We start from the raw sequence: 26,274 nt of genomic DNA on the forward strand, positions 1-26,274 counted from the left end.
TTTCCACAACATTTCAACCCAAAAATGTAATGTGATGATGCTGAATCAAGGTAGAAAACTGATTTAGATTTGAAAAATTCATCAATATAAGGGAATCTCGTTTTTTTCCCACCCAACTTTTAACTTAAATCCACCCCACACCCTCCAATGACATGGGATTTTTTTTTTGTGGATATCACTTTGAATTCACTTTAGTTGACAACTCAACCAAATTCATTTGCATGATAATATACTTGGCAATGACATCCATTTCTAGTTTTGTTATTATTCTAAATTGTTATTCCTCAATGTACCAGTCTAGATGGATAGAGGCAAAAGTGTCTGTGTGTGTTTGCATGTGCGTGTTCAGATAGAATGGGGAAAGCTGTTTTTGAGTGCCCTTTGGCAGGAATGGATTATTAAGAATGAAAAGGCTGAATCATTTTCAGCCTGTTGGTGCAAACCATCACAAAGCCCCCACGTGGCGCTGTTCCGAGATCAGACAATGGGGCCCTCGCGGCGCTATGGGTCCCCACACGGAGCTGCATGCCATGGGGAGGAGGGCTGTGGTCTTCTGCATGGAGCTGTACCCTGCGTGATAAAGCATGGCATCACCTCTCATAATACGCTCTTAACCATGATGACCTTATGACCTCAATACTGAGGGATGTTTTAGTGCAACAAAGATGTGTTTTAGAATATATTACATCTATATATTATGTTAAATCGCTCCACCATTTCCTTGTTGCAAAAATTCTATTAGTTTGCCTTATTTCGGTTTGTGACAAAACAAGCCGCTCGGGAGGCTTCATATTGCAGCGTTAACTGGAAGATGCTGTATTGCTCTTTAGGTTATTGTAAGATGATGGACTTGGAGTGGATCTTTCATACTGGAATTCATTGTCCGTTTCTACAGTTTCTAGTCGTCTGATTTAATTGGTATTGATGAGTATGACGTCTTGTCGTTTCTGCCGTTTCTTCTTGCCGTTGGTGGAGATGGTATTTGACGTTAGATAGGGATTAGTTGAGGGGAGCCCCCCTTCACCCCTCCCCTTGTAGCTAGAGGGTACAGACACATACACCCTTGTTAGGCATGAGTTGTTTAGAGGGAGTGTGGATTAGAGAGCAGAGCACCATTTAGGTCAACAGCCATCTAGTAATGTGTATGTGAATACATTTTTTATTTTCTGTACTCATTAGTAGTGATGCACCGATATGACATTTTTGGCTGATACCGATATCCAATATTTTCCTTGATGAAAAAACATGATACCGATAACCGATATTTAAACTTTTGTGGCCTTTTTAAGCATTCTAGTACAGTTAAATAGTAAATACACATGGACGCAGTGGTCTAAGGCACTGCATCTCCGTCCAAGAGGCTTCACTACAGTCCCTGGTTCGAATCCAGGCTGTATCACATCCGGCCGTGATTGGGAGTCCCATAGGGCAGCGCACAATTGGTCCAGTGTTGTGCGGGTTTTGGCCGGGGTAGGCCGTCATTGTAAATAAGAATTTGACTTGCCTAGTTAAATAAAGGTTACACACACACACACTGACCAAAAGTACTTTTTTTGGCATTTACGTATGTCCCCATTACCAGTAAAACATAATCAAAACCTATTTCTTACGCAATATGACTTTCCTCAGTACGATATCCTCGACGACCTACTGTGCTGTCAGACTCGGCTGAAATGGGGCTGAAATCGCTGGTCCACATGTCAGTCGTGAAGCTAATAGCAGTGACACAATGTTATTTTTACAGCAGTGACGCTATTACTGTGTAACTCCTGTAAGGCAACATCTGAAAAATAGCGCACTTGGTAGTGTGTACCGGTGCTCGACCAGTCAGCGAAAGCCAACATCATCCACGACAGAGAACGGTTGATTGTCAAGGGCAATGAATTCCATTATCTTGTCGTTAATGGATTTCACCTTTTGTAGTCTCGCTGATTTTTTTCTTACTCTTTCAAATGAATGCTGTGTTGCACATGTTGTGCTAAATTGGACGTGGTTTGACATCGGTTTTGCACATCCGCGTTAAACTAGACATCAGGCTGATGGCGATGTTGGCATTTTTAGCTAATATCGGCCAATTCCGATAAGTTCACTTATTATTATTATTATTATTATTATTATTATTATTATTTATTTTTAATATTGTGCGTCCCTACTCATTAGTATACAGCACCATCTGACAAACAGTGGGTTAAATATTCCCACCTTTGGTATTGTAGAAGAGAAATGCACCATACATACAGTATAGCATGCCACCATGATGCCCAAATTCAATTGGGTGGCGAGTTTATGATAATTCTGGAGAGTGACTGTTCTGTAATCCCATTACACTTTTAATTTCCTGAGTAAATGTGTGGCTCTGTGAAGGATAGTAATTTTACCTGAGTAAATGTGTGGCTCTGTGAAGGATGGTAATTTTTCCTGAGTAAATGTGTGGCTCTGTGAAGGATAGTATCGATATGAATCAGAGTGTGGAGTCCACAAACGACCAACTAAATTGGCTTCATGTGGAGACGGCGTGCCTGGTGGCAGTGCCCACTATGGGGGAGAAGAAAGAACCCTCCACTCCTGGCAGATGGCACCCAGACCCTGTCAGCCTTTACCCAGGAGAGAGAGATACAAAGACCACCAACATTCCTGTTAAAGCAACAAAACCAACTAAAAAACATGAGCTGGCGCACACCCAGAGAGAATTATTTAATGTAGAGGTGCTGACTAAAGGCGAAGAAACTGTAAGCTATAAAAATAGAGTTGCACACTGTTTATATAAACTCCCAGTAATGTATTGGGTAAATCACCTTGCCTTCTTCAGGGTAATGTCATGAATTCTTGAATCAGGTTATGTAAACAAACGGTGCAATTAGTGCAACCAATGACAGTGAGGGGTGTGTCAAAATGATTAACTTCATTTGAATGAATTTAGTGAAACTTTTAAACAATAGTTTATAGCATATTGAATATATTAGGCTATTGTAGTCATATGGAAATGTAAATATTGTACATAATATTAGCATCAACATACATTATTGTTTAATTCAATGTCACATATATATTAAACTTTTCTTCTTTTCTTAAAACGTTTCCTATTTCCAATTTTTTGTTGTCACATGTAATCTTTTGGTTCAACCATAATGCATAATAAGCATCAACAGGGGGAACATATTGGGTGTATGCTGATAATCTGTAGAAAGAATATATCCATGTATAAGACTTGTTCATAAAAGAGAGGATTTTTCATATGAAGGGCCTGAGATCAGTCAATATTCAGACCACTAGGGGTCAATGTTTTTAGATAGGATATCCAGTAAGCGACAAAACAAAACCGCCGTTTTCTCTCTGACACCGACATCACCATCAACCAGACAGTGTACAACTGACCAATCAAAAAGCAAGCAGGCGGAGGACAGAGTGAGCGAGAGAGCACATGGCTTATGGCCGGCCCAAAACATGCAGCACTTCTCTGGTGGTTGGGAGCCCATTGTTTGACTGTGTCATTGTCAACACCATGTTTTGTTTGTCCAATCCGGACCAGCTGGGGGCCATTCTTCTTATCAGCATCCCTGTGAAGCTGACTGCGGCTCTGGGATAGTTTACGCTCTGAAATAACTCAACAGTTGATCTGGGCCCGTATTCAAAAGAGTTTGAGTAGAGCTGATCTAGGATCCGGTCCCTCCTGACCATTTTAATCTTATTTAAAACTGATCCAATAGCTGCAATCTTACTCTTGTGAATACAGGCCAAGAGCCCAGCCCACACACTGTTTAGGCTTAATCACATAATCATATTCACCGACTGTTCTCAGTACATTACCCTAATAAAATGGTTAGTATCACAAAGTATAATGTCTTGTACGTAGATATGAATGTGCATAATATCCCAAACAGATGTAGTTGTGTGACGCTGATGTTAGTGGCCCGCGCGTAAGCCTGTTTAACGTTAGAGTATGGCAGAGTTGTTTTGTCTGACACGTGCATCCCTGGCCTGTCAGCTGGACTGGAGAGGGCTGTGATGTTTAGGTGAACAGACAGACAGTGTTGTCCAGTGTGTTTCTACAGTATTTTATAGCGGAAGCAGTATCGTCAGACTTCACCCACAGGGGGGACAGATCGCATTGTGGAGACCTGATCAGAGGCTTATTGGACAACGTTCAACATTACACAACGTACAAATGAGAAATGTATTGTAGAGTCCATAGAAAATCGAGACTCATGTTATCTCTATTAATCGTATTTCCATCTACGTTCTGTAATGTTGTACCATTGAGTAGAATAGACCCCTGGGCTCCATCATTAGCCCGTGCTAGTGGGAGGAGAGCGGGAGTGGAGGAAGAGGATGAGTGAAAGAAAGGGGGAATGGAGGAGAGGCAGCAGGGAGGCTCAGGGATTCTGGAGGAGGTGAGGAACAGAGGAACGGAGCACGACTCAGGCGTGGGTAAAATCTGAGATTTGTGAATCACACTTGAGACTGGTGTGCTGACTCAGACTGAAAGTACATGGGATTAAGAATGTTTTACTATGTTACTGAGAATGGTAGATATAGTAGTACCTCATCTGTTTGCACAGTTCATATTGTAAATGTATAACTTCATGCTTTAGTTTTATTTACTGTATTTGGAAATGATTCTCTCATATCGGTGGAGCCAGAATCCCCCCTCATCGCTGCATTTCAGGAAGTATCAATTATTAACGCAGCAATTTTCTCCACTACAACATCCAGCCAGCTACCCTCTCCCTCCCTCTCTCTGCAGGGGATGGGGGTGACTGTGTGCAGATCAATCTGTACGGTGTGTGCAGGAAGACGTTTTCACTTTGCATGCTGCAGCACTAGCCTTAGCCCCGCAGCCTCTCATCTCCCTGTATTACGGTATAGGATCAGAGGGGGTGTACTGTATTAGGGTATAGGATCAGAGGGGGTGTACTGTATTAGGGTATAGGATCAGAGGGGGTATACTGTATTAGGGTATCAAATCAAATGTATTTATATAGCCCTTCATACATCAGTTGATATCTCAAAGTGCTGTACAGAAAAACCCAGCCTAAAACCCCAAACAGCAAGCAATGCAGGTGTTGAAGCACGTTGGCTAGGAAAAACTCCCTAGAAAGGCCAAAACCTAGAGAGGAACCAGGCTACGAGGGGTGGCCAGTCCTCTTCTGGCTGTGCCGGGTGGAGATAATAACAGAACATGGCCAAGATGTTCAAATGTTCATAAATGACCAGCATGGTCAAATAATAGGTCTGGTACAGGTAGCACGTCCGGTGAACAGGTCAGGATTCCATAGCCGCAGGCAGAACAGTTGAAACTGGAGCAGCAGCATGGCCAGGTGGACTGGGGACAGCAAGGAGTCATCATGCCAGGTAGTCCTGAGGCATGGTCCTAGGGCTCAGGTCCTCCGAGAGAAAGAAAGGATCAGAGGGGGTGTACTGTATTACGGTATAGGATCAGAAAGCATGTACTGTATTATGGTATAGGATCAAAGGGGGTGTACTGTATTACGGTATAGGATCAAAGGGGGTGTACTGTATTAGGGTATAGGATCAGAGGGCGTGTACTGTATTATGGTATAGGATCAGAGGGGGTATACTGTATTATGGTATAGGATCAGAGGGGGTATACTGTATTATGGTATAGGATCAAAGGGGGTGTGCTGTATTATGGTATAGGATCAAAGGGGGTGTACTGTATTATGGTATAGGATCAAAGGGGGTGTGCTGTATTATGGTATAGGATCAAAGGGGGTGTGCTCTATTAGGGTATAGGATCAAAGGGGGTGTACTGTATTGTGGTATAGGATCATGTCACTGCGCAGGGATGTGACTCAGATCTCAGAGGGGAAACACAGCTGGCTGTCTGAGTGTGTAAGAGAGAGTCCTGCTGGGCGGAGTTCTCTGTAGTCTGGTGTGCCAGAGTTCAGTTGTCTACAGGGGAGTTAGGCTAGTCTTTAGCTACAGGGATTTCACCAGCAGGCAGCAATACTAGTGTTTTTATGGAGAGAGAAGCTCTCTGACATTTAGATTTTGTTGTCACTGTTCTCGGAGCTATTCGCCTTGACTGAGGAATAGCCATTTTTCTTGAGGTGTCGTAATATAAAATGCCACTCATTAAGTATGTATCATGTTATATTGCCGTGGTTTTCCATCTAAAAGGTCTGGTAGCAGAGAATCCACAGTGATACGCTCATTTGGTACTGCTCTGTTAAAGGTTCTCAGAATTAATATTCCCTCAACTGAGATTTGAATGTAAGGTTTCTGCTTGCTGCCGCCGTTGTCTGGTCTCACTGAGGAAGGCCTGATGAATACTAAAGCCAGCTCCTTTTTGCAGTTGTTTGGTGGTTTAGGCTATTCAAAAGCCACCTCCGTATGGATTTGAGCCCAACTGGAATTTGCGCTGGTAAAAAGCCTACAGTGTTTAGCCGCTAATCGCTAATCTTAATTCAGTGCAGCTAGCTAATGATGAGCTTAATTTCTCCCCCCTAGCTCTGTGTTTTTCCTCTCCATCCGTCTCATCAAAGGCTGGTTGTCTAACATGAGGGAGGAGAGTTGCCACTCTAATCTAAAAGAATTAACCAGTAGTCTACATGCAACTCACAGATTAAGCAACAGTTTACGTATCCTGCACCGTGGAGTAACTAACTAGCTCATCAGTCTTAAAAAGAGGAATACAATTATAATACATTTGGAATGAGGAGGATTCATTTGCATGTTCGTACTTATGGTGTGTAGCCTACGGCTCTGAATAGTTGATAACCCGTGTGAGGACAACCCCAATATCCCACAATGCACTCTGTCCTGACTCCTGTTCCATGGTACTGTGCATTGCAGTACGCTACTATGACCTTGCTGAAGGCAGCAGGCACAGAGTTTCCCCCTCTCTCGCTCCTTCTAAACTATCCCCCTCCCCCCCCCTCCTTTCTCTTCTCTCCTGCATAAACCAGCTCTCTCTCCCAAACCATCCCTCTCTTTCTTCACTCCCTCTCTCCTCCATTCTGGGAGGTCCCACCCCCTCTTACCCTCTTATTACTGTCACCCTCCCACCCCATGATTACAGTGATTGGGCTGCCAGGCCTGTGATGATGATGATAATGGGGGTTTCTATTTTCATCCTCACTCCCACTGCAGCCCCTCAGAGTACACCCACTAATCGACCCGCTACCACCTTCATTGTGGAAAGGGAAGTAAGCAACGATCAGGAGCTGTAGCCTAGTCTACTACACAAACCTTTTATGAGAACCGCTGTCTTGCTTTTCAGTTGATGAGTATCTTTTTCTCTGTGAAAGAGTGATGACATTCCAGCTCCGTTTCAAGACGCAAAAGGTCTTGTGATGTTCTGTTTGTCCTGTATGAGAGCTGGGTAGGCTTCTTTCTGTCCCACAGTGGTTGTTAGCTCAATGGCCTTCACATCTGTCAGTTCAGTCCACGTCCCTTTCGGGGATAATTTAGCCCAATTCTCCATTGGGTGAAAGGGATATTTTAGCTCACATCAATGTCAAATCAAATTGTATTGGTTGCATACACATATCTAGCAGATGTTATTGCGAGTGTAGCGAAATACTTGTTTCTCTAGCTCCAACAGTACAGTAGTGTCTAACAATACACACACATCTAAAGGAATGGAATTAAGAAATTAGGATGAGCCATGTCTTTTTTGTTGATGGTTTTCCAAACATGCTGTCTTCTAGAGAGTAATAACATCATGCTGTCTTCTAGAGAGTAATAACATCATGCTGTCTTCTAGAGAGTAATAACAGCATGCTGTCTTCTAGAGAGTAATAACATCATGCTGTCTTCTAGAGAGTAATAACATCATGCTGTCTTCTAGAGAGTAATAACATCATGCTGTCTTCTAGAGAGTAATAACATCATGCTGTCTTCTAGAGAGTAATAACATCATGCTGTCTTCTAGAGAGTAATAACATCATGCTGTCTTCTAGAGAGTAATAACATCATGCTGTCTTCTAGCAAGTAATAACATCATGCTGTCTTCTAGCAAGTAATAACATCATGCTGTCTTCTAGCAAGTAATAACATCATGCTGTCTTCTAGAGAGTAATAACATCATGCTGTCTTCTAGAGAGTAATAACATCATGCTGTCTTCTAGAGAGTAATAACATCATGCTGTCTTCTAGAGAGTAATAACATCATGCTGAATGTTTTAATCTGTTTAAATTGTTATTTTATAGCCCACAGCATGACCCTGACAATGATGGATCTTTCACATCAATATCCTCATAGGAACATCCCATTGTCGATCTAAATGCCAACCTCATAATTGAATCACTAGTAAACATAATTAAATATCAAATCAGATATTTTAGCTCTGACTTTCTCATACAACAGCAGCTGTTTTAGGGTGTGTGTTTTGCCCCCCCCCCAAGTCTTCAACCCATATTTCTCTCTGTTGCTGGGTTGGCCAGGGCAGAATAGGAGAGATGGGGAGACCAGAGAGGGATAGACAGAGAACAAGGAAAGGTCCAAATTAGAACAAGTGTGTGAGATGGGCAGGCAAACTGAGGTTACAGATGTCACCCCAAAGAAACACAGACACACACATAAGATGACCACACACTCACCAAAGACACACAGCCATAAGATTCCCCCCCCCCCCCTCCCCCAAACGATTAATCTCCCCGATAGAACTAATTCAACCTGACAGAGTCTGTGTGCCATTGGCTGTTGTTGATCCTGGTAGCGGTAGTCAAGGGAACACAAACAGCAACATGGACTATGAGGTCTGACATCCTTATCCTGCCTTATTAATCTGTTCTCTACTATTCCCCCAGACGGTACCGTGGCCTCAGTATGCACTTAGAGAGGAAGCTCTCTAGAGTATCTGATCGGCAAAATTGGGACTGTGCTTCTTCTGGCAAGCTGTAGGAGCAGACATTGTGTACACAACCTTGTTTAAAGACCTCTCTTATCCCTTCTTTCTCACCTCTCTTTCCAAAACCCTGTGAGTGTATCCCCCTTTTCTCTGTCTGTCCTTGGCCTCCTGGGAAACACAGGCCATCTTAAATGACCCACAGTGATCTACAGTCATCCTATTCAGCCTCCGGGAGGCTGGGGGTGATGGCATTAATGGATAAACCGCTCCCCCTGCCACAATGGTAGCCAGACCTGAAGCCTCCTGGACAATCACATCGCCCCACTGTGGGGTGGCCACAGTGGTTTCCCAGGTGGCAATCAACCGGCAACCATTTCCAGGGGCGATACGAAATGACCCTGTCTAATTCACTCTCCTCTCTGACAACTGAAAGGTGAATTCAGAAGAGACTAACTAGTGCCTCTTCTGTAGTCAAATTGTCAAACATCTGTGTGAAAGTGAAAAGTGTTGGGCTTGTGTTGTGTACTGTACCCATAATAGAGTCGTATTGCATTTCCAGATCCCGGGCCCCCCCCCCCCCCCCCCCCCCCCCGCGCACTGTCACCAACATCTCCTGTCCTGTCTGTTGGTGTCATCACCACTGGCCTGTACCAAGGCAGGGGACACAGTGACAAGGCCACCTCAGCAGTCTGAGGCTGCTGGCTGTCACACACCGTGTCCTCATAATGCAGACTGTGTCTGGACTGTACACAGCTCAGCCCTGGATGGATGGAAAACTACTGGCTTTTCTAACCCTAGATCTGCACTGTTCTGAACTTCACTATTATGTCAGCTTATGCTTATGGCATTAGATTCTGGGAATATTTGATGTGTCACTGTGAGTCTACATATTAGTAGAATGTTTTACATGAGTCTGTAGTGTGTTTGGTGTGGATCCCAGGAAGAGTATTTGCTGTGTTAGCAGCAGCTAATGGGGATCCTAGTAAAATACTAATACTTGGCAGTACCATTGAGCAGCTTAGCGACATTAGCTCATATGGTTTGTCCTTTTCATTAACAATGTACTCATGGTACTGGACTTAATCCATGGTGCATGTACACTATCACATCTCATAGGATCAGTAACCTGTAGGTTACATATGTGTTGTGAAGGCATTCATCCAATGGGAAAGATCATCAAAGGCAGCTGGAGTGTTCCAACAATGTCTACTGCTCCCGGTCTTAAAGCCGTCGCTATGACGATGCCAACATATGGCTGGTTGTCCGGGTTATCAGCTGCTCAGTATGAGTGATCCCGGCTGAGGAATGGCAGCCATTTCAGCTATGCCACCCAAGAGCCACTGCCTGCCAAACACAGACGCCTCCTCTCACCTCACCACTCTCTGTCTCTCTCTGTCTCTTTTTATCTCTCTCTGTCTGTCTCTTTTTATCTCTCTCTGTCTCTGTCTGTCTCTGTTTGTCTCTCTTTATCTCTGTGTCCTGTCTGTGTCCTGTCTGTGTCCTGTCTGTGTCCTGTCTGTGTCCTGTCTGTGTCCTGTCTGTGTCCTGTCTGTGTCCTATCTGTCTCCTGTCTGTGTCCTGTCTGTCTCTCTCTGTCTCCTGTCTCTCTCTGTCTCCTGTCTGTCTCTCTCTGTCTCCTGTCTGTCTCTCTCTGTCTCCTGTCTCTCTCTGTCTCCTGTCTGTCTCCTGTCTCTCTCTGTCTCCTGTCTCTCTCTGCCTCCTGTCTCTCTCTGTCTCTCTCTGTCTCTCTCTGTCTCCTGTCTCTCTCAGCCTCCAATGGCTATTGGTTTTGATTTTGGCTCACAACACACTGCCAAGTCAAGTCATCCATGCATGTATTAAGTCAGCATGACATAGTTTCTGACTGAGCCCTAAAAATGATGTGTGGGGATGGAGGAGATTTTGAATCTGTATTGGAAGAGGATTTTGGTCAATGTGTTATGATGGCTGTTGCTGTTTTGAGTTGGGAAATGTATAAATCTGCAGTCCTGAGAGAGAAGGTCCTCCAGCAGACTGCTCTCCATCTCTTTTCCACTGCCTCAACCCCCAAGCTTCTGTGGCTGTCCCATCTGCCTACCTAACTGGCTCCAACCAGTCAACCCTCTCTGCCCTCTCCCAGGGTATGAGTGGGATGTGTGGGGGTGAGATGATAATGATGATGATGATGATAAAGGAATCCCCTTCCTGCCTGTCCACCCACTGATTCTCCCTGCCTGCCTGGGCTGAATGCACTACCACAGTAATGCAGAGGAGCTTGTGTGTGTGTGTGTGTGTGTGTGTGGATAAGTAATGTAGGCGCAACTCCCTCTGCTTTGTGTGATTAAATCATGGTAGCTGTAGATATTACATGAGAGAAAGGAGAGGTGGAAGGCAGGTTGACTTTTATTGTCATGAATCTTGCCCTCTAGGCAGAACTGAGAGATGTCCGCTAGATGGGCCTGCTGCAAGTCAAAATGAATGTAAGGTTAGGTTTAGAATCATGTGCCAGCTAGTGACCAATCTGCAGAGCTGCCTCCAGGGCAAGATTCATGACAAAAAACACTAACCTGGAGGTGGAGAGAAGACAAAATGGAGATGGAAGGTGAAAGACAGAGAGATAAAGAAACGGCCTACGCAACAGAAATGCTTTCTGCAGTGATTTCCTCACATGACAGTGTATTTAGACTCTGCAGTACTTTATTGTTGTGATGTTTTGACCCTCAGCTCTTTGCTATAAGCTGTAAAGTGTTGCCTCGTCCATTGTGGCACTGAGCTTAGCAACCATGAAAGAGCTATCACATCGCAGACAGATTTTAATTGGGCTGTTCGAGCGAGCCGTCAGCATGTAGCGACACACACACACACAGTGATGCGCAGAAAATAATGAAATAGCACAGACATCCTTCAACAACATGACATGTATTATAATAATGGCCCCTCCTTCTCCTCCAGTTCTACCAGAGTGGGATCCAGCTCTAATCTCATGGTGATGTTTAGTAGAATCATCTGAAAGACTATGTCCCGGAGAGTGGGATCCAGCTCTAGTCTAATGGTGATGTTTAGTAGAATCATCTGAAAGACTATGTCCCGGAGAGTGGGATCCAGCTCTAGTCTAATGGTGATGTTTAGTAGAATCATCTGAAAGACTATGTCCCGGAGAGTGGGATCCAGCTCTAATCTCATGGTGATGTTTAGTAGAATCATCTGAAAGACTATGTCCCGGAGAGTGGGATCCAGCTCTAATCTCATGGTGATGTTTAGTAGAATCATCTGAAAGACTATGTCCCGGAGAGTGGGATCCAGCTCTAATCTCATGGTGATGTTTAGTAGAATCATCTGAAAGACTATGTCCCGGAGAGTGGGATCCAGCTCTAATCTCATGGTGATGTTTAGTAGAATCATCTGAAAGACTATGTCCCGGAGAGTGGGATGTTCACACACAGATTATGCAATAGTGAGTACAATGGGGTGTGAAACGATTGGATTACCATTCGGCTAATGTCTGCATATTAAATGGTGGATGAGCTACTGTTTCCACAAAGGAAACGAGTTGATTCTCCACAGAGATGCGTGGTATGGGTACACCCCATTAGACAGACCTTTTAGAAGGCCCTCTTGCGAGGGCCCATAATATTTCTATAACTAGTGCCCAGAGTTTTTCCTCTAAACTCAAGGACCTACACATGATTCCTCTTTTAGCTTACCTTCCTCTGCACATCTCTCCCTCACTCTCTCTCTCTCTCTCTCTCTCTCTCTCTCTCTCTCTCTCTCTCTCTCTCTCTCTCTCTCTCTCTCTCTCTCTCGCTCTCTCACTCCCTCCCCCCTCCCACTCTCCAGATCACCTGTCTCCAGGACTTCTTCGGCGAGGACGACGTGTTCATCGCGTGTGGCCCAGAGAAGTACCGCTACGCCCAGGATGACTTCCTGTTGGATCACAGTGGTAAGGCTTCTGGTAGGCCTGACTCACTAAATCTAACATCACCTATATGTTGTGAAACCTTGGTCTCTCTCATAGAAATAGGTGTAGATTCCTGTTCTAGTGTCTATATTTCTATGGCCTCTCTGTCCCAACCCTTTCCTCCCTCTTTCCTTCATACTAGCTTTAAGCACCAACTGTCAGAGCAGCTCACAGATTACTGCACCTGTACATAGCCCACCTATAATTTAGCCCAAACAACTACCTCTTTCCCAACTGTATTTAATTTTTATTTATTTATTTATTTTGCTCCTTTGCACCCCATTATTTTTATTTCTACTTTGCACATTCTTCCATTGCAAAACTACCATTCCAGTGTTTTACTTGCTATATTGTATTTACTTTGCCACCATGGCCTTTTTTGCCTTTACCTCCCTTCTCACCTCATTTGCTCACATTGTATATATACTGTATTATTGACTGTATGTTTGTTTTACTCCATGTGTAACTCTGTGTCGTTGTATCTGTCGAACTGCTTTGCTTTATCTTGGCCAGGTCGCAATTGTAAATGAGAACTTGTTCTCAACTTGCCTACCTGGTTAAATAAAGGTAAAATAAATAAATAAATAAAACTAGGGTGCATGGGACATGCCAGGTCTCTCTCGGCAAAGAGGTCTTCTGACCTCAATGGGACTTCCTGGTTAAATAAAGGTCCTATAAATTGCACACTATTCCCTATAGAGCCTCCATAGGGCTCTGGTGAAAAGGAGTGTACTCTATTGGGAATAGGTTGCCATTTTGGACTCACCCCTCCTTTCTGTCTCTCATAGTATAGTGTAACTTCCCTAAAGAGATGTCAATGCCAAACCACTTTCCCCTTTTCATAGTAGAAGTCAGGATGAAGTGTGTCTGAACGGTGTAACATGATAATTATCTGTCAACCACACAATAGTGAACGTTAATTTTCTCAGTTGAATGAGTCTCAAAATTGTTCTAAAAGTGGTTCCGGTGACTCGTGATGCTTAATGATGACTCTAACATAATCATGACTTAATCATGACTCTAACATAATCATGACTTAATCATGACATAGTGTGATCATCACTCAATATCTGAATTCATTCCTCTCCTCCAAGAGAAGGAAACTATTGATTACAGTATGTGTGAGACTATCGGTCTGAACACACAGATTCCTGCCTTCTGTAGGGGAAAGTGGCTGCAGTCACATTTTGTAGAGTGTACTTGTAGTAGTTCATTCCATTCCAGGGTTCTTCAGTGACTGTCATTATGTGAATATGTACCATCCCTGTGTTGAGAAGAAGACGTTCTTGAAAATCACTTAAAAGATGTCCGCAGCGATACCCCCTACTGCAGCAGGATATGGCCTCTTTAGTCCATAGCTAACCCATTGTTATCTTAAGCAGGCCGATGTCAGTACAACTCCTCTGCAGTCCCCTATCCTCTGTGCTAGATAAGGTGGAGACAGGAAGTACTGTCTATAAAATCCAAACAGGCTAATTTTAGACACTTCTCCAAACTATTCCCAAGGTTCTAGCTACATCCTGTTTTCTTAGTGTTGCTCCTGTAACATAACATTTAAAGCTGCAATATGTCACTTTTTGGACAACCTGACAAAATTCACAAAGAAATGTGAGGTATAGATCTGTCACTCGCATTGAAAGCAAGTCTAAGAAGCGGTAGATCTGTTCTATGTGCTCTTTCTATATGGCCCATTTTAAAGTTTAGTTTTTTGTGTCTTTTTACTTTCGGTTTTGTACACCAGCTGAAAATATATTTCACAGCAGTTTAGATGGTACAATGATTCTCTACACTATACTTGCTTGTTTTTTCACATAAACAGAAATAGAAATTAGGCAAACTATTAGATTGTTAGCAACAAGGAAATGGCAGTCATTTCTGCATAGTGCATCTTTAAAACACACACACACACACACACACACACACACACACACACACACACACACACACACACACACACACACACACACACACACACACACACACACACACACACAGGTGTAAACACTGTTTGTTCTAACGATGAGTGTTTTTAGTTTCTTCAGCTGAATCTGTTCTTCAGTTGTTTTAGTGCTTCCTTGTCCTACTTCTCCTGCCAGGCTCCATTTGAAGAATTAGGTCTTCTCAAAACAAGTGTTTGCTCTAGGTACCTCTTTTCAGCTGCTAAGTCTTTGCACAGTGTCTTACAGGAGTCCCAAGGGGCTGTTGCACTGTCAGACTCAATTGTGGAGAACAGTGTCAAATCCAAACACGGTTTAGGGAACGATATAAAAAGTTCAACAAACTTGCATGGTACAGTAGCTAGCATCGTAGTAAACTGAATCGCACCTGGGGTCTGCTCCAATAACAGGCTTGGGTCACGTCCACTTTATAGGGAATCATTTGTCTCCAATTGGCCACAGCTGGTTGGTACCTCCTCTGTGTTCATGGTGTCATAATAGCGTCTAACACTGTAACACCCCCCAATTAACAGCATCTGACATGAACCCAGACAGTTTAACCACTGGTCTCATTCCAGTAACCAGTAATATGCTGCTCCTGAACGCAGCTCGCTCTGTCTGTTGTCAACGCTGCTAAGACAACTCTATCACAGGCGGTTGGTGGCACCTTAATTGGGGAGGACGGGGCTCGTGGTAGCGGCTGGAGCGGGATCAGTGGAATGGTATCAAATACATTGAACACGTGGTTTCCATGTGTTTGATACCATTCCATTCACTTGGTTCCAGCCATTGTTATGAGCTGTCCTCCCCTCAGCAGCCTCCACTGTTTTGTGTCTGTGCAACACCACCAACCTCGTTACCCCAAAACCTACTGCTCCAGCAGCGCAGCTCTGTCAGCCTTGTCAACCGGTGTACGCACCTCTGTGAAACGCTACTAACACAATGGCGTTGGTAGCAGCGCAGCAGGCAGCAAACACGATAGCGTAATTACCACAGCTTGTGCATTTTTCATGGAGTTATGGCGCGCACAGAGCCACAGACGACTGCACATGTGGTGTTCGTTTGGAAAAAGCTAATGTTTTTTGTTGTTGTGGAAAGCTCTCTGCGTGAATTAAACATTCTTAACTTCTTGAACACTCCCTACTTAATGCTTTCTCAAAGAGAGCCAATTATATTATAGAGCTAGTTCCTAGCTGGAGCTATTTTAAAATAGTTTGACTGGAACACTGGGGACTGTATTGAATTGTGCTAGATAGGAAATGAGGTCGGTGTGGTTTTAACCCTGTGTGTGTTGTCTTCACAGATTGCCGGGTGCTCAAGTCCTCATACTCTGCTCGCTCGCCCACTCCAACGAGGGCTGCTGGGAGCAAGAGCCCTGGACTCTCACGCCGTATCAAATCCCCGGGCATAGGTATACACATGCATGCACGTACACACAAACAAACACACACACACAGTTATTGGATGATGGACTGAGTAACTGATTTTCATCTGACACTAACTAGTGTAATCACCTCAAAAAGAGTTTCAGGATTTTGGCAGGCTACAGGCCATATGGCCAATTACCAAACATTTATCTTAAGCTCAGTTAAACATTGATTATGAGGCTTTAAGTTGGACATTGAAACCTCGATCAGTAAAATTGTTTTTTGCAATTCTCTCTCTCTTTCTCTCTGCAGTAAGAAGACCAATCCATTACTCCACCAGTAGCCAGTCTCCTGTTAAATCCCCAGGTAAGCCTGTTGACATCCTGCACTGCCCACGCTATTGGCCCATTACCCCACCACAACAAACCACTTATTTTCATCTAGCTAGCTATCATTGCTAGGACCTTGAGTTTTCCCCTGAGCATGAAGCCTAACCAGGAATGACTCCTGGCCTTAATCATCACCACAATATGTTAACAATAATCACTACACAAGTCTTTCTCAGAGAGGGCACCAGTTAAACCCTTTTGAAGTTCCTGACTGCTTGGAGTCTTGGTCAGTGCACCCGTGGCCTAAGGTTGACCTTGTGGCTGACGGGGCCCTGTGAGAGGTCCAGTTAGTCTCTTTCAGTACAGTATATTGTAATGTCAGTCAGACTCCTGCTGTGTAGGGAAGTGCCATCAATTACTCTGAAGGAGCTCTGCTCCACTGTGGACCTCCCTGGCCTGCCACCCTGACCAAAGACTATTTAAAGATCTCTGGATATCGCTCTCTCTTTCTCCCCCTCTCTTTCTCTGGCTCTTGCGCTCTCTCTTTTTCGCTCTCTATTTTTCTCTCTCCTCTCTTCCTGGCCCAGAAACTCTCTCTGGCTTCTACAGTATGCATCTACTCTGAGCACAGACTGGTGCAGGACCAGCTGATACAAACCCATGTACTAAATTAGCCTCAGTGCTTTAGTCTTCAGCTGCTTTCACTGAGCCCTTCTAATTGAATTCCCTAGTTGGTGCTGTACTGTATTGGTGGTTCTGACTGTTGTTCGCAGGTCCAGATTGGTTGTCTCAGGGAACGGGTACAGCGTGTGGCAGTGTACCTGCCAAGAACCTAGAGTGTGTGGCAGATGAGGCCTTTCACAGAAATACACTACCATTACCAATACAGCCGACTTCTCCATAGAAAGGCCCTGTTGTTTGAGGAGAGGACTGGTTGTGACACAGGGAGGTTCCTGGAGGTAGGCTGCTTGAGGTACCATTGAACCCTCAGGGTCGTAGCTTTCGTGTGGCCTAAGCTGCAGACAGATTATCCAGGCAGCCTGCGGAGGCACCTGGTGTGACCCTTCGTGTTTGTCTGTTGGAGCCAAACACAACCTGCTTCCCCTCCAGAGGGGACCGGACAGGAAGTTGGACAGTCACACACAATTCTAGACACGAAACGCCACACTACACCTGAAGAAAATCTAGCACTCGGTCTTAAGGAAAGGTCATGGACTTGAATTCGTGGTGGAGAACTGTTAGTACAGATATTTTTCAACTCAGTGAAAGTAAACCCATTCAAAGTGAACTTTGTTGTGTCACAAATGGATTTCCTGCCCTATGTTATATCACTTCCTGTGATAGAGGCATTTCCTTTAGTATTCAAAGAAATGAAGAAAAATAGAATACACAATGTAATAACAGTAATACACTTTTAACCAGCCACATCTCTCCAGAGGAAAAAGGACTTCCTCTCTCGTTTACAATTCCCCACATCAGCACGTCCTGTTGGGCCAGCCCTAGCCCTATCATTGTCTTACTATGGCTCTCTCTCTCTCTGTCGCTCTCCTCTTCTCTTCTCTCACCCCCCCAGTCAATGGTGTCCCCAGCAGTACGATCTCCACCCCCAAGTCCACCAAATCCAATAGCTCCTCCCCCACCAGTCCCCGCAGTATACACAGCTTCAAGGTGAGTCACACACACACCGTGTCTCACACACACACCACCTATAATCTCCAGATAATGATATTGTACTGTATGTTCCCGTATAGGAAGGGTGATTGTATATTTAGACACATGCTGTAAATAAACATATAGTAGCAAATGATTTAACCTCAAGTGCACTAGATCAGGAATAGTGGTTGGCCAGAACACTTGAATCTGTTGACAGTGGGGACAACAGCACTTAAACTTTCTCTAGATGATTATTACAATTTGGCAATACCTACACCGTGTTTACTTGGCACGTCCATAATGTTTGATAGAACTTAGTTACTCTGAAGACATCACAAAATAACGTATTGAAAAGAAAGATTGATGATGTAATCCACCCAGTTCAAAGGTGTTTCAGCTTGAGATTCCTCCTTTAGATAGCGTACTAAATAATGCATACAGTTTTCTAGTCCAGGTAACTGAAATAAGGTTTATGGTCCGTGTACTTCTAGAAGTGTTGAAAGAGCTTCTCTTCCATAATAGAAAAGATTACTGAGATGACTTGGCGGATTCTGTCGCATGTGAAAGCCAAGAATGTTTGAAAAGGAGTCTTATAATAACCCATATAACCGATTCAAACAGCCATCACAGCTCTCTCTTTTGGAAAAGGCCTCGTCAAATTATTCATTATTTCCAACATTGGTCATCATTTCGATCCATTAAAGTTTGTGTTTCCTCTTTCTGTGCCTGATAAGTGACAGTAGGGGAGGCCTATCCATTAAGATAGGTCCTGACACCCTGTACTGTTCTGAAGGGCAGAACACTTATTTTGCGCCAAATGCATAATTAACACAGTGATATATATATACCTGCTCACTTTCTTTTGAGTTTGGGTAGGCACACAACGTCGACAGAATGGAGAACTGTAAGAGTAATGTAGAATCGTCTTCTATCTTTCCATTGAGCTACCTACAGTCGTATGAAAGTTTGGGCACCCCTGACAATTTCCATTTATAAATAATTGGGTGTTTGGATCCGCAATTTAATTTTGATCTATCAAGTAGCTGATGGACACAGTAATATTTCAGTAGTGAAATGAGGTTTATTGGATTAACAGAAAATGTGCAATATGCATCAAAACAAAATTAGACAGGTGCATAAATTTGGGCAGCACAATAGACATATCACATCAATATTTAGTAGCGCCTCCGTTTGTTAAAATAACAGACTCTAGACGCTTACCATAGCCTCTAATGAGTGTCTGGATTCTGGATGAAGGTATTGTGGACCATTCCTCCTTACAAAACATCTCCAGTTCAGTTAGGTTTGATGGTTGCCGAGCATGGACAGCCCACTTCAAATCATCCCACAGATTCTCAATGATATTCAGGTCTGGGGACCGGGATGGCCATTCCAGAACATTGTACTTGTTCCTCTGCATAAATGCCCGGGTAGATTTTGAGCAGTGTTTTGGGTCGTTGTCTTGTTGAAATGTCCAGCCCCGGCGTAACTTCAACTTTGTGACTGATTCTTGAATATTATTCCCAAGAATCTGCTGATATTGAGTGGAATCCATGCGACCCTCAACTTTAACAAGATTCCCAGTACCGGCCACACAGCCCCACAGCATGATGGAACCCCCACCAAATTTTACTGTGGGTAGCAAGTGTTTTTCTTGGAATGCTGTGTTCTTTTGCCGCCATGCATAACGTCCCTTGTTATGACCAAATAACTCAATCTTTGTTTCATCAGTCCACAGCACCTTATTCCAAAATGAAGCTGGCTTGTCCAAATGTGCGTTTGCATACGACTCTGTTTGTGGCGTGTGTGCAGAAAAGGCTTCTTCCGCATCACTCTCCCATACAGCTTCTCCTTGTGCAAAGTGCGCTGAATTGTTGAATGATGTACAGTGACACCATCTGCAGCAAGATGATGATGTAGGTCATTGGAGGTGGTCTGTGGGCTGTGTTTGACCGTTCTCACCATCCTTCGCCTCTCCGATATTTTACTTGGCCTGCCACTTCGGGCCTTAACAAGAACTGTGCCTGTGGTCTTCCATTTCCTCACTATGTTCCTCACAGTGGACACTGACAGCTTAAATCGCTGCGATAGCTTTTTGTAGCCTTCCTCTAAACCATAACGTTGAACAATCTTTGTTTTCAGGTCATTTGAGAGTTGTTTTGAGGCCCCCATGTTGCCACTTCAGAGGAGAGTCAAAGAGAACAACAACTTGCAATCGGCCACCTTAAATACCTTTTCTCATGATTGGATGCGCTTGTCTATGAAGTTCAAGGCTTAATGAGCTCACCAAACCAGATTGTGTGTTCCAATGAATCAGTGCTAAGTAGTTACAGGTATTCAAATCAACAGAATGACAAGGGTGCCCACATTTTTGCATAGCCTATTTTTCACATCTGATTTAATTTCATACAACTAAATATGGCTACACTAAAAATCTATGTCTGGACAATACCCCAGTTCTCAGCTTTTATTAGAAAATGAATGGCATGCCACTGTGATCATTTTCTGTGACGACAGAGTAAATTATTATGCAGCTTCAGAGGGGTGCCCAAACTTTTTCATACGACTGTATCTAAAAATGGATTATAAAGTCGAATATCAAACATTTTCTTACCAAACTATACTGAACAAAAATATACATGCGACAATGTCAAAGATTTGACTGAGTTACAGTTCATATAAGGAAATCAGTCAATGAAAATACATTCAAAAGGCCTGCACAAGTACAGTGAAATGCTTAACTTGCTAGCCCTTCCCAGCAGTGCAGTATTCAATATCAAAATAGTAGAACAAAAAACCCCACAAGAAATAAGAGAAGAAAAAAACTAACCGAAGAATGTAAGCCATATACAGGGTAAGTGCCAGTACCAAACTATACCATTTAATTGCGGGGGTGTTTTGTATCAGTTTCCTGTCAGAACTCTGAAGCACTATAAAACACTACGGGGATCCATGGGCTAGTTATCCTGACACACTCTGTCATGGCATTATATTGGTTTTCAAATGCATGCTACTTAAAGCAAAACCATTGGTCAATGTCCCTAGATCCCAGGGCTTCGTTCTGGATCGATGTTATGAAGCGGACCTGTCCTGTTGTATTACTCTGGAGATGTAACTGGCTATTTTGATCACCCTGCTAGTATTGATGTCAAAACAGAGCTTTGGATTGGGAGTCGCGTTACCAACAATTGTGCCCAGCTAACCTTGGCCCAGTTAACCTTGACCTCTAATCCATTGTGTGCCCCATTTCTGATATTTATAGTTGCTATGGTGATGCGTGTGTCCAGGTTTTGACTTGGTGGCTGAAAGGGGAAGGATGCTGACCTCTGTTTTCTTCTTCTTCTCTCCTTCCCTCCTCTCTTCATCTCTTACTTTCTTTCTCTCCTCCTTTCCAGATTCCGCCACATCACACGTCTGCCACCAATGTTAACGGGTCTTCACACAGTCTGGAGCTGGCCTATAACATGAGTCCTGAGGGTAGGTGTCCCCTTCTCCTCTCAACCTCTCCCTTCTCTTCTTCTGTTCTCCTAGCCTCCTTTCTCCTCTTCTTCTGTCCTCCTAGCCTCCTTTCTCCTCCCCTCCCTTCTCTTCTTCCACTCCCCTCTCCCCTCCTCCCTTCTCTTCTTCTGTTCTCCTAGCCTCCTTTCTCCTCTTCTTCCACTCCCCTCTCCCCTCCTCCCTTCTCTTCTTCTGTCCTCCTAGCCTCCTTTCTCCTCCCCTCCCTTCTCTTCTTCCACTCCCCTCTCCCCTCCTCCCTTCTCTTCTTCTGTTCTCCTAGCCTCCTTTCTCCTCTTCTTCCACTCCCCTCTCCCCTCCTCCCTTCTCTTCTTCTGTTCTCCTAGCCTCCTTTCTCCTCTTCTTCCACTCCCCTCTCCACTCCTCCCTTCTCTTCTTCTGTTCTCCTAGCCTCCTTTCTCCTCTTCTTCCACTCCCCTCTCCCCTCCTCCCTTCTCTTCTTCTATTCTCCTAGCCTCCTTTCTCCTCTTCTTCCACTCCCCTCTCCACTCCTCCCTTCTCTTCTTCTGTTCTCCTAGCCTCCTTTCTCCTCTTCTTCCACTCCCCTCTCCACTCCTCCCTTCTCTTCTTCCACTCCCCTCTCCACTCCTCCCTTCTCTTCTTCCACTCCCCTCTCCACTCCTCCCTTCTCTTCTTCTGTTCTCCTAGCCTCCTTTCTCCTCTTCTTCCACTCCCCTCTCCACTCCTCCCTTCTCTTCTTCCACTCCCCTCTCCACTCCTCCTCTCCTCTCTTTACCCTGTGTCATCCTGTCTCTGTGCCAACTCTCACAGCTCCTGCCTGCACTCACTCACCCCTAAACACGTGGCCCAATGCATCCCCAATCCCCCCCTAGGGCCTTAATGCAGGTTCAGGTTGTTATATTAGAATTGCTTACTCAGCGACACGTGCCGCATCACAGCAGCACTCACAACAGAGGGACAGAGAAGTGTGATGTGGAGAACAAGTGAAAAGATCTGTGTGCTTCTGCGTGAGACAGCCAGGCGGTATCAACACGTCCTTGGGCTGTGTGTCTGCATAATATTGTTGGTTCCTCTTTAGGAGAGGCCAGACATTAGTTCTAGGGTAGGAGCTAGGCTGCCTGGGTTAATGGGCAATTAATGACTTTATACTTTGATTAGATTAAAACGCCTTGATCCTTTATTTCAGCCGCTTTGTCTTAACATAAGTTGTGGAAACTCCGAAGAGATATTCATTTCACTGCAATGCAAGTTTTACCAGAGTTTTACCAGAGTTTTACCAGAGTAAGTACTTGTAGGTATTGTACGTCATTCTACACTGAATGTCTAAAACATTATGAACACCTGCTCTTTCCATGACAGACTGACCAGGTGAATCCAGGTGAATGTATGATCCCTTATTGATGTCACTTGTTAAATCCACTTCAATCAGTGTAGATGAAGGGGAGGAGACATGTTAAAGAATGATTTTTAAGCATTGAGACAATTGAGACACGTTGTAACACATCTCTCCTCATCAGTTAACGGCAACAGCTGTAGCTCTATCACAACCGTCCTGGATAAGTACAAGGTCGGCAAGGTCATAGGAGACGGAAACTTTGCCGTGGTGAAAGACTGTGTAGAACGGTATGTAAATTTAGAATATTACATTTCTTTACATCTCATTGATGGATTTAAAACCTTATTTTAATTTTAACTTCTCGCTTGACCGGAAGTTTCATAGCATACCAATTGTACTTTCATATTTGTCATGAATGTTCACTAGGCTGTTGGACTTAAAAAGCCCTATTTATAAATGACCACGTTGATCAGTAGCTTTCAATGTGACTTAATAAGCGCCACGGCACATGTCATAACTGCTTCTAAGGCTTAATGTCAGCAGGCATTTATAGAATTTAAGTAAGCATTTACTGTTTGTGTATGTGCGTGTGTCTGGGGTTCAGCCCATGAAATCCACTTCATTACCGTTTCCCTTCTGACTCAGCAGTTTGTCTGTAATATACAGAGAGCAGACTCCTTCCTCTAATCAGAAGGGCTAGACGCTCCAATATACCATCACGCACTGTCTGATGTGTCAGCCTATGTCTGTGTATGGGGATGCAACACTGTTCAGTCTACTGTTGGGTAGAACTTAGAATCTTAGTTTGATGAAACACACAAAAGTGCCTTTCAAACTTGTTAAAAAATGTAATGGTTTGGCAGATGGTTGCACATGATTTGGGTAGGTTTGAAGGACAGTAAATACAATATACCATGATTTGAAGGACTAGTGTTGCTGTATGTCTTTATAGGTCCACTGGGAAGGAGTATGCACTGAAGATAATTGACAAGGCCAAGTGCAGTGGAAAGGTAAGAGAGCGAGAGGGAGAGAGCGAGAGAGAGAATATGTTGTTGCCACTGTATTTCTTTGACTATGTCACCCAATAGCAGCTGAGCTCAGCAACCCAGGTTGTAACGTAGTGAATTAATGTAAGTGTTGCTGACAGTCCCAGTACCATGTATCAACAGAGACTGTTCTCTCAGACAGTGTTGCTGACAGTCCCAGTACCATGTATCAACAGAGACTGTTCTCTCAGACAGTGTTGCTGACAGTCCCAGTACCATGTATCAACAGAGACTGTTCTCTCAGACAGTGTTGCTGACGGAGTCCCAGTACCATGTATCAACAGAGACTGTTCTCTCAGACAGTGTTGCTGACAGTCCCAGTACCATGTATCAACAGAGAGACTGTTCTCTCAGACAGCGGTGCTGACAGTCCCAGTACCATATATCAACAGAGACTGTTCTCTCAGACAGTGTTGCTGACAGTCCCAGTACCATGTATCAACAGAGAGACTGTTCTCTCAGACAGCGGTGCTGACAGTCCCAGTACCATATATCAACAGAGACTGTTCTCTCAGACAGTGTTGCTGACAGTCCCAGTACATTGTATCAACAGAGACTGTTCTCATAGACAGTGTTGCTTACAGTCCCAGTACCATGTATCAACAGAGACTGTTCTCTCAGACAGTGTTGCTGACGGAGTCCCAGTACCATGTATCAACAGAGACTGTTCTCTCAGACAGTGTTGCCGACAGTCCCAATACCATGTATCAACAGAGACTGTTCTCTCAGTGTTGCTGACAGTCCCAGTACCATGTATCAACAGAGACTGTTCTCTCAGACAGTGTTGCTGACAGTCCCAGTACCATGTATCAACAGAGACTGTTCTCTCAGACAGTGTTGCTGACAGTCCCAGTTCCATGTATCAACAGAGACTGTTCTCTCAGACAGTGTTGCTGACAGTCCCAGTACCATGTATCAACAGAGACTGTTCTCTCAGACAGTGTTGCTGACAGTCCCAGTACCATGTATCAACAGAGACTGTTCTCTCAGACAGTGTTGCTGACAGTCCCAGTACCATGTATCAACAGAGAGACTGTTCTCATAGACAGTGTTGCTGACAGTCCCAGTACATTGTATCAACAGAGACTGTTCTCATAGACAGTGTTGCTGGCGGAGTCCCAGTACCATGTATCAACAGAGACTGTTCTCTCAGACAGTGTTGCTGACGGAGCCCCAGTACCATGTATCAACAGAGACTGTTCTCTCAGACAGTGTTGCTGACGGAGCCCCAGTACCATGTATCAACAGAGAGACTGTTCTCATAGACAGTGTTGCTGACAGTCCCAGTACATTGTATCAACAGAGACTGTTCTCATAGACAGTGTTGCTGGCGGAGTCCCAGTACCATGTATCAACAGAGACTGTTCTCTCAGACAGTGTTGCTGACGGAGCCCCAGTACCATGTATCAACAGAGACTGTTCTCTCAGACAGTGTTGCTGACAGTCCCAGTACCATGTATCAACAGAGACTGTTCTCTCAGACAGCGTTGCTTACAGTCCCAGTACCATGTATCAACAGAGAGACTGTTCTCTCAGACAGTGTTGCTTACAGTCCCAGTACCATGTATCAACAGAGAGACTGTTCTCTCAGACAGTGTTGCTGACGGAGTCCCAGTACCATGTATCAACAGAGACTGTTCTCTCAGACAGTGTTGCTGACAGTCCCAGTACCATGTATCAACAGAGACTGTTCTCTCAGACAGTGTTGCTGACAATCCCAGTACCATGTATCAACAGAGACTGTTCTCTCAGACAGTGTTGCTGACAGTCCCAGTACCATGTATCAACAGAGACTGTTCTCTCAGACAGTGTTGCTGACAGTCCCAGTACCATGTATCAACAGAGACTGTTCTCTCAGACAGTGTTGCTGACAATCCCAGTTCCATGTATCAACAGAGACTGTTCTCTCAGACAGTGTTGCTGACAGTCCCAGTACCATGTATCAACAGAGACTGTTCTCTCAGACAGTGTTGCTGACAATCCCAGTTCCATGTATCAACAGAGACTGTTCTCTCAGACAGTGTTGCTGACAGTCCCAGTACCATGTATCAACAGAGACTGTTCTCTCAGACAGTGTTGCTGACAGTCCCAGTACCATGTATCAACAGAGACTGTTCTCTCAGACAGTGTTGCTGACGGAGCCCCAGTACCATGTATCAACAGAGAGACTGTTCTCATAGACAGTGTTGCTGACAGTCCCAGTACATTGTATCAACAGAGACTGTTCTCATAGACAGTGTTGCTGGCGGAGTCCCAGTACCATGTATCAACAGAGACTGTTCTCTCAGACAGTGTTGCTGACGGAGCCCCAGTACCATGTATCAACAGAGACTGTTCTCTCAGACAGTGTTGCTGACAGTCCCAGTACCATGTATC

At 44.3% G+C, this 26,274-nt stretch overlaps 1 protein-coding gene across 4 annotated transcripts in view; it reads left to right on the top strand.

The window, feature by feature from the left end:
- The window catches only part of LOC109900487 (serine/threonine-protein kinase DCLK2), a 117,090-nt gene that overhangs the window by 26,541 nt on the left and 64,275 nt on the right, over nucleotides 1-26,274 (top strand). For 3 of the 4 annotated variants that reach the window (XR_004210542.1, XM_031828380.1, XM_031828378.1), the window contains exons 3-9: nucleotides 12,633-12,747; nucleotides 15,994-16,101; nucleotides 16,370-16,423; nucleotides 17,960-18,054; nucleotides 21,435-21,516; nucleotides 23,034-23,139; nucleotides 23,805-23,862. Coding sequence is in view for 3 of the 4 variants with exons in the window: in XM_031828380.1 (XP_031684240.1) it covers nucleotides 12,633-12,747; nucleotides 15,994-16,101; nucleotides 16,370-16,423; nucleotides 17,960-18,054; nucleotides 21,435-21,516; nucleotides 23,034-23,139; nucleotides 23,805-23,862 (618 nt within the window). In the remaining variant the exon portion in view is untranslated. The remainder of the gene's footprint in view (nucleotides 1-12,632; nucleotides 12,748-15,993; nucleotides 16,102-16,369; nucleotides 16,424-17,959; nucleotides 18,055-21,434; nucleotides 21,517-23,033; nucleotides 23,140-23,804; nucleotides 23,863-26,274) is intronic. The other variant, XM_031828379.1, reaches the window with a different exon arrangement.

This window comes from Oncorhynchus kisutch, linkage group LG7 (assembly GCF_002021735.2).
Source record: "Oncorhynchus kisutch isolate 150728-3 linkage group LG7, Okis_V2, whole genome shotgun sequence".
Lineage (NCBI taxonomy): Eukaryota > Metazoa > Chordata > Actinopteri > Salmoniformes > Salmonidae > Oncorhynchus > Oncorhynchus kisutch.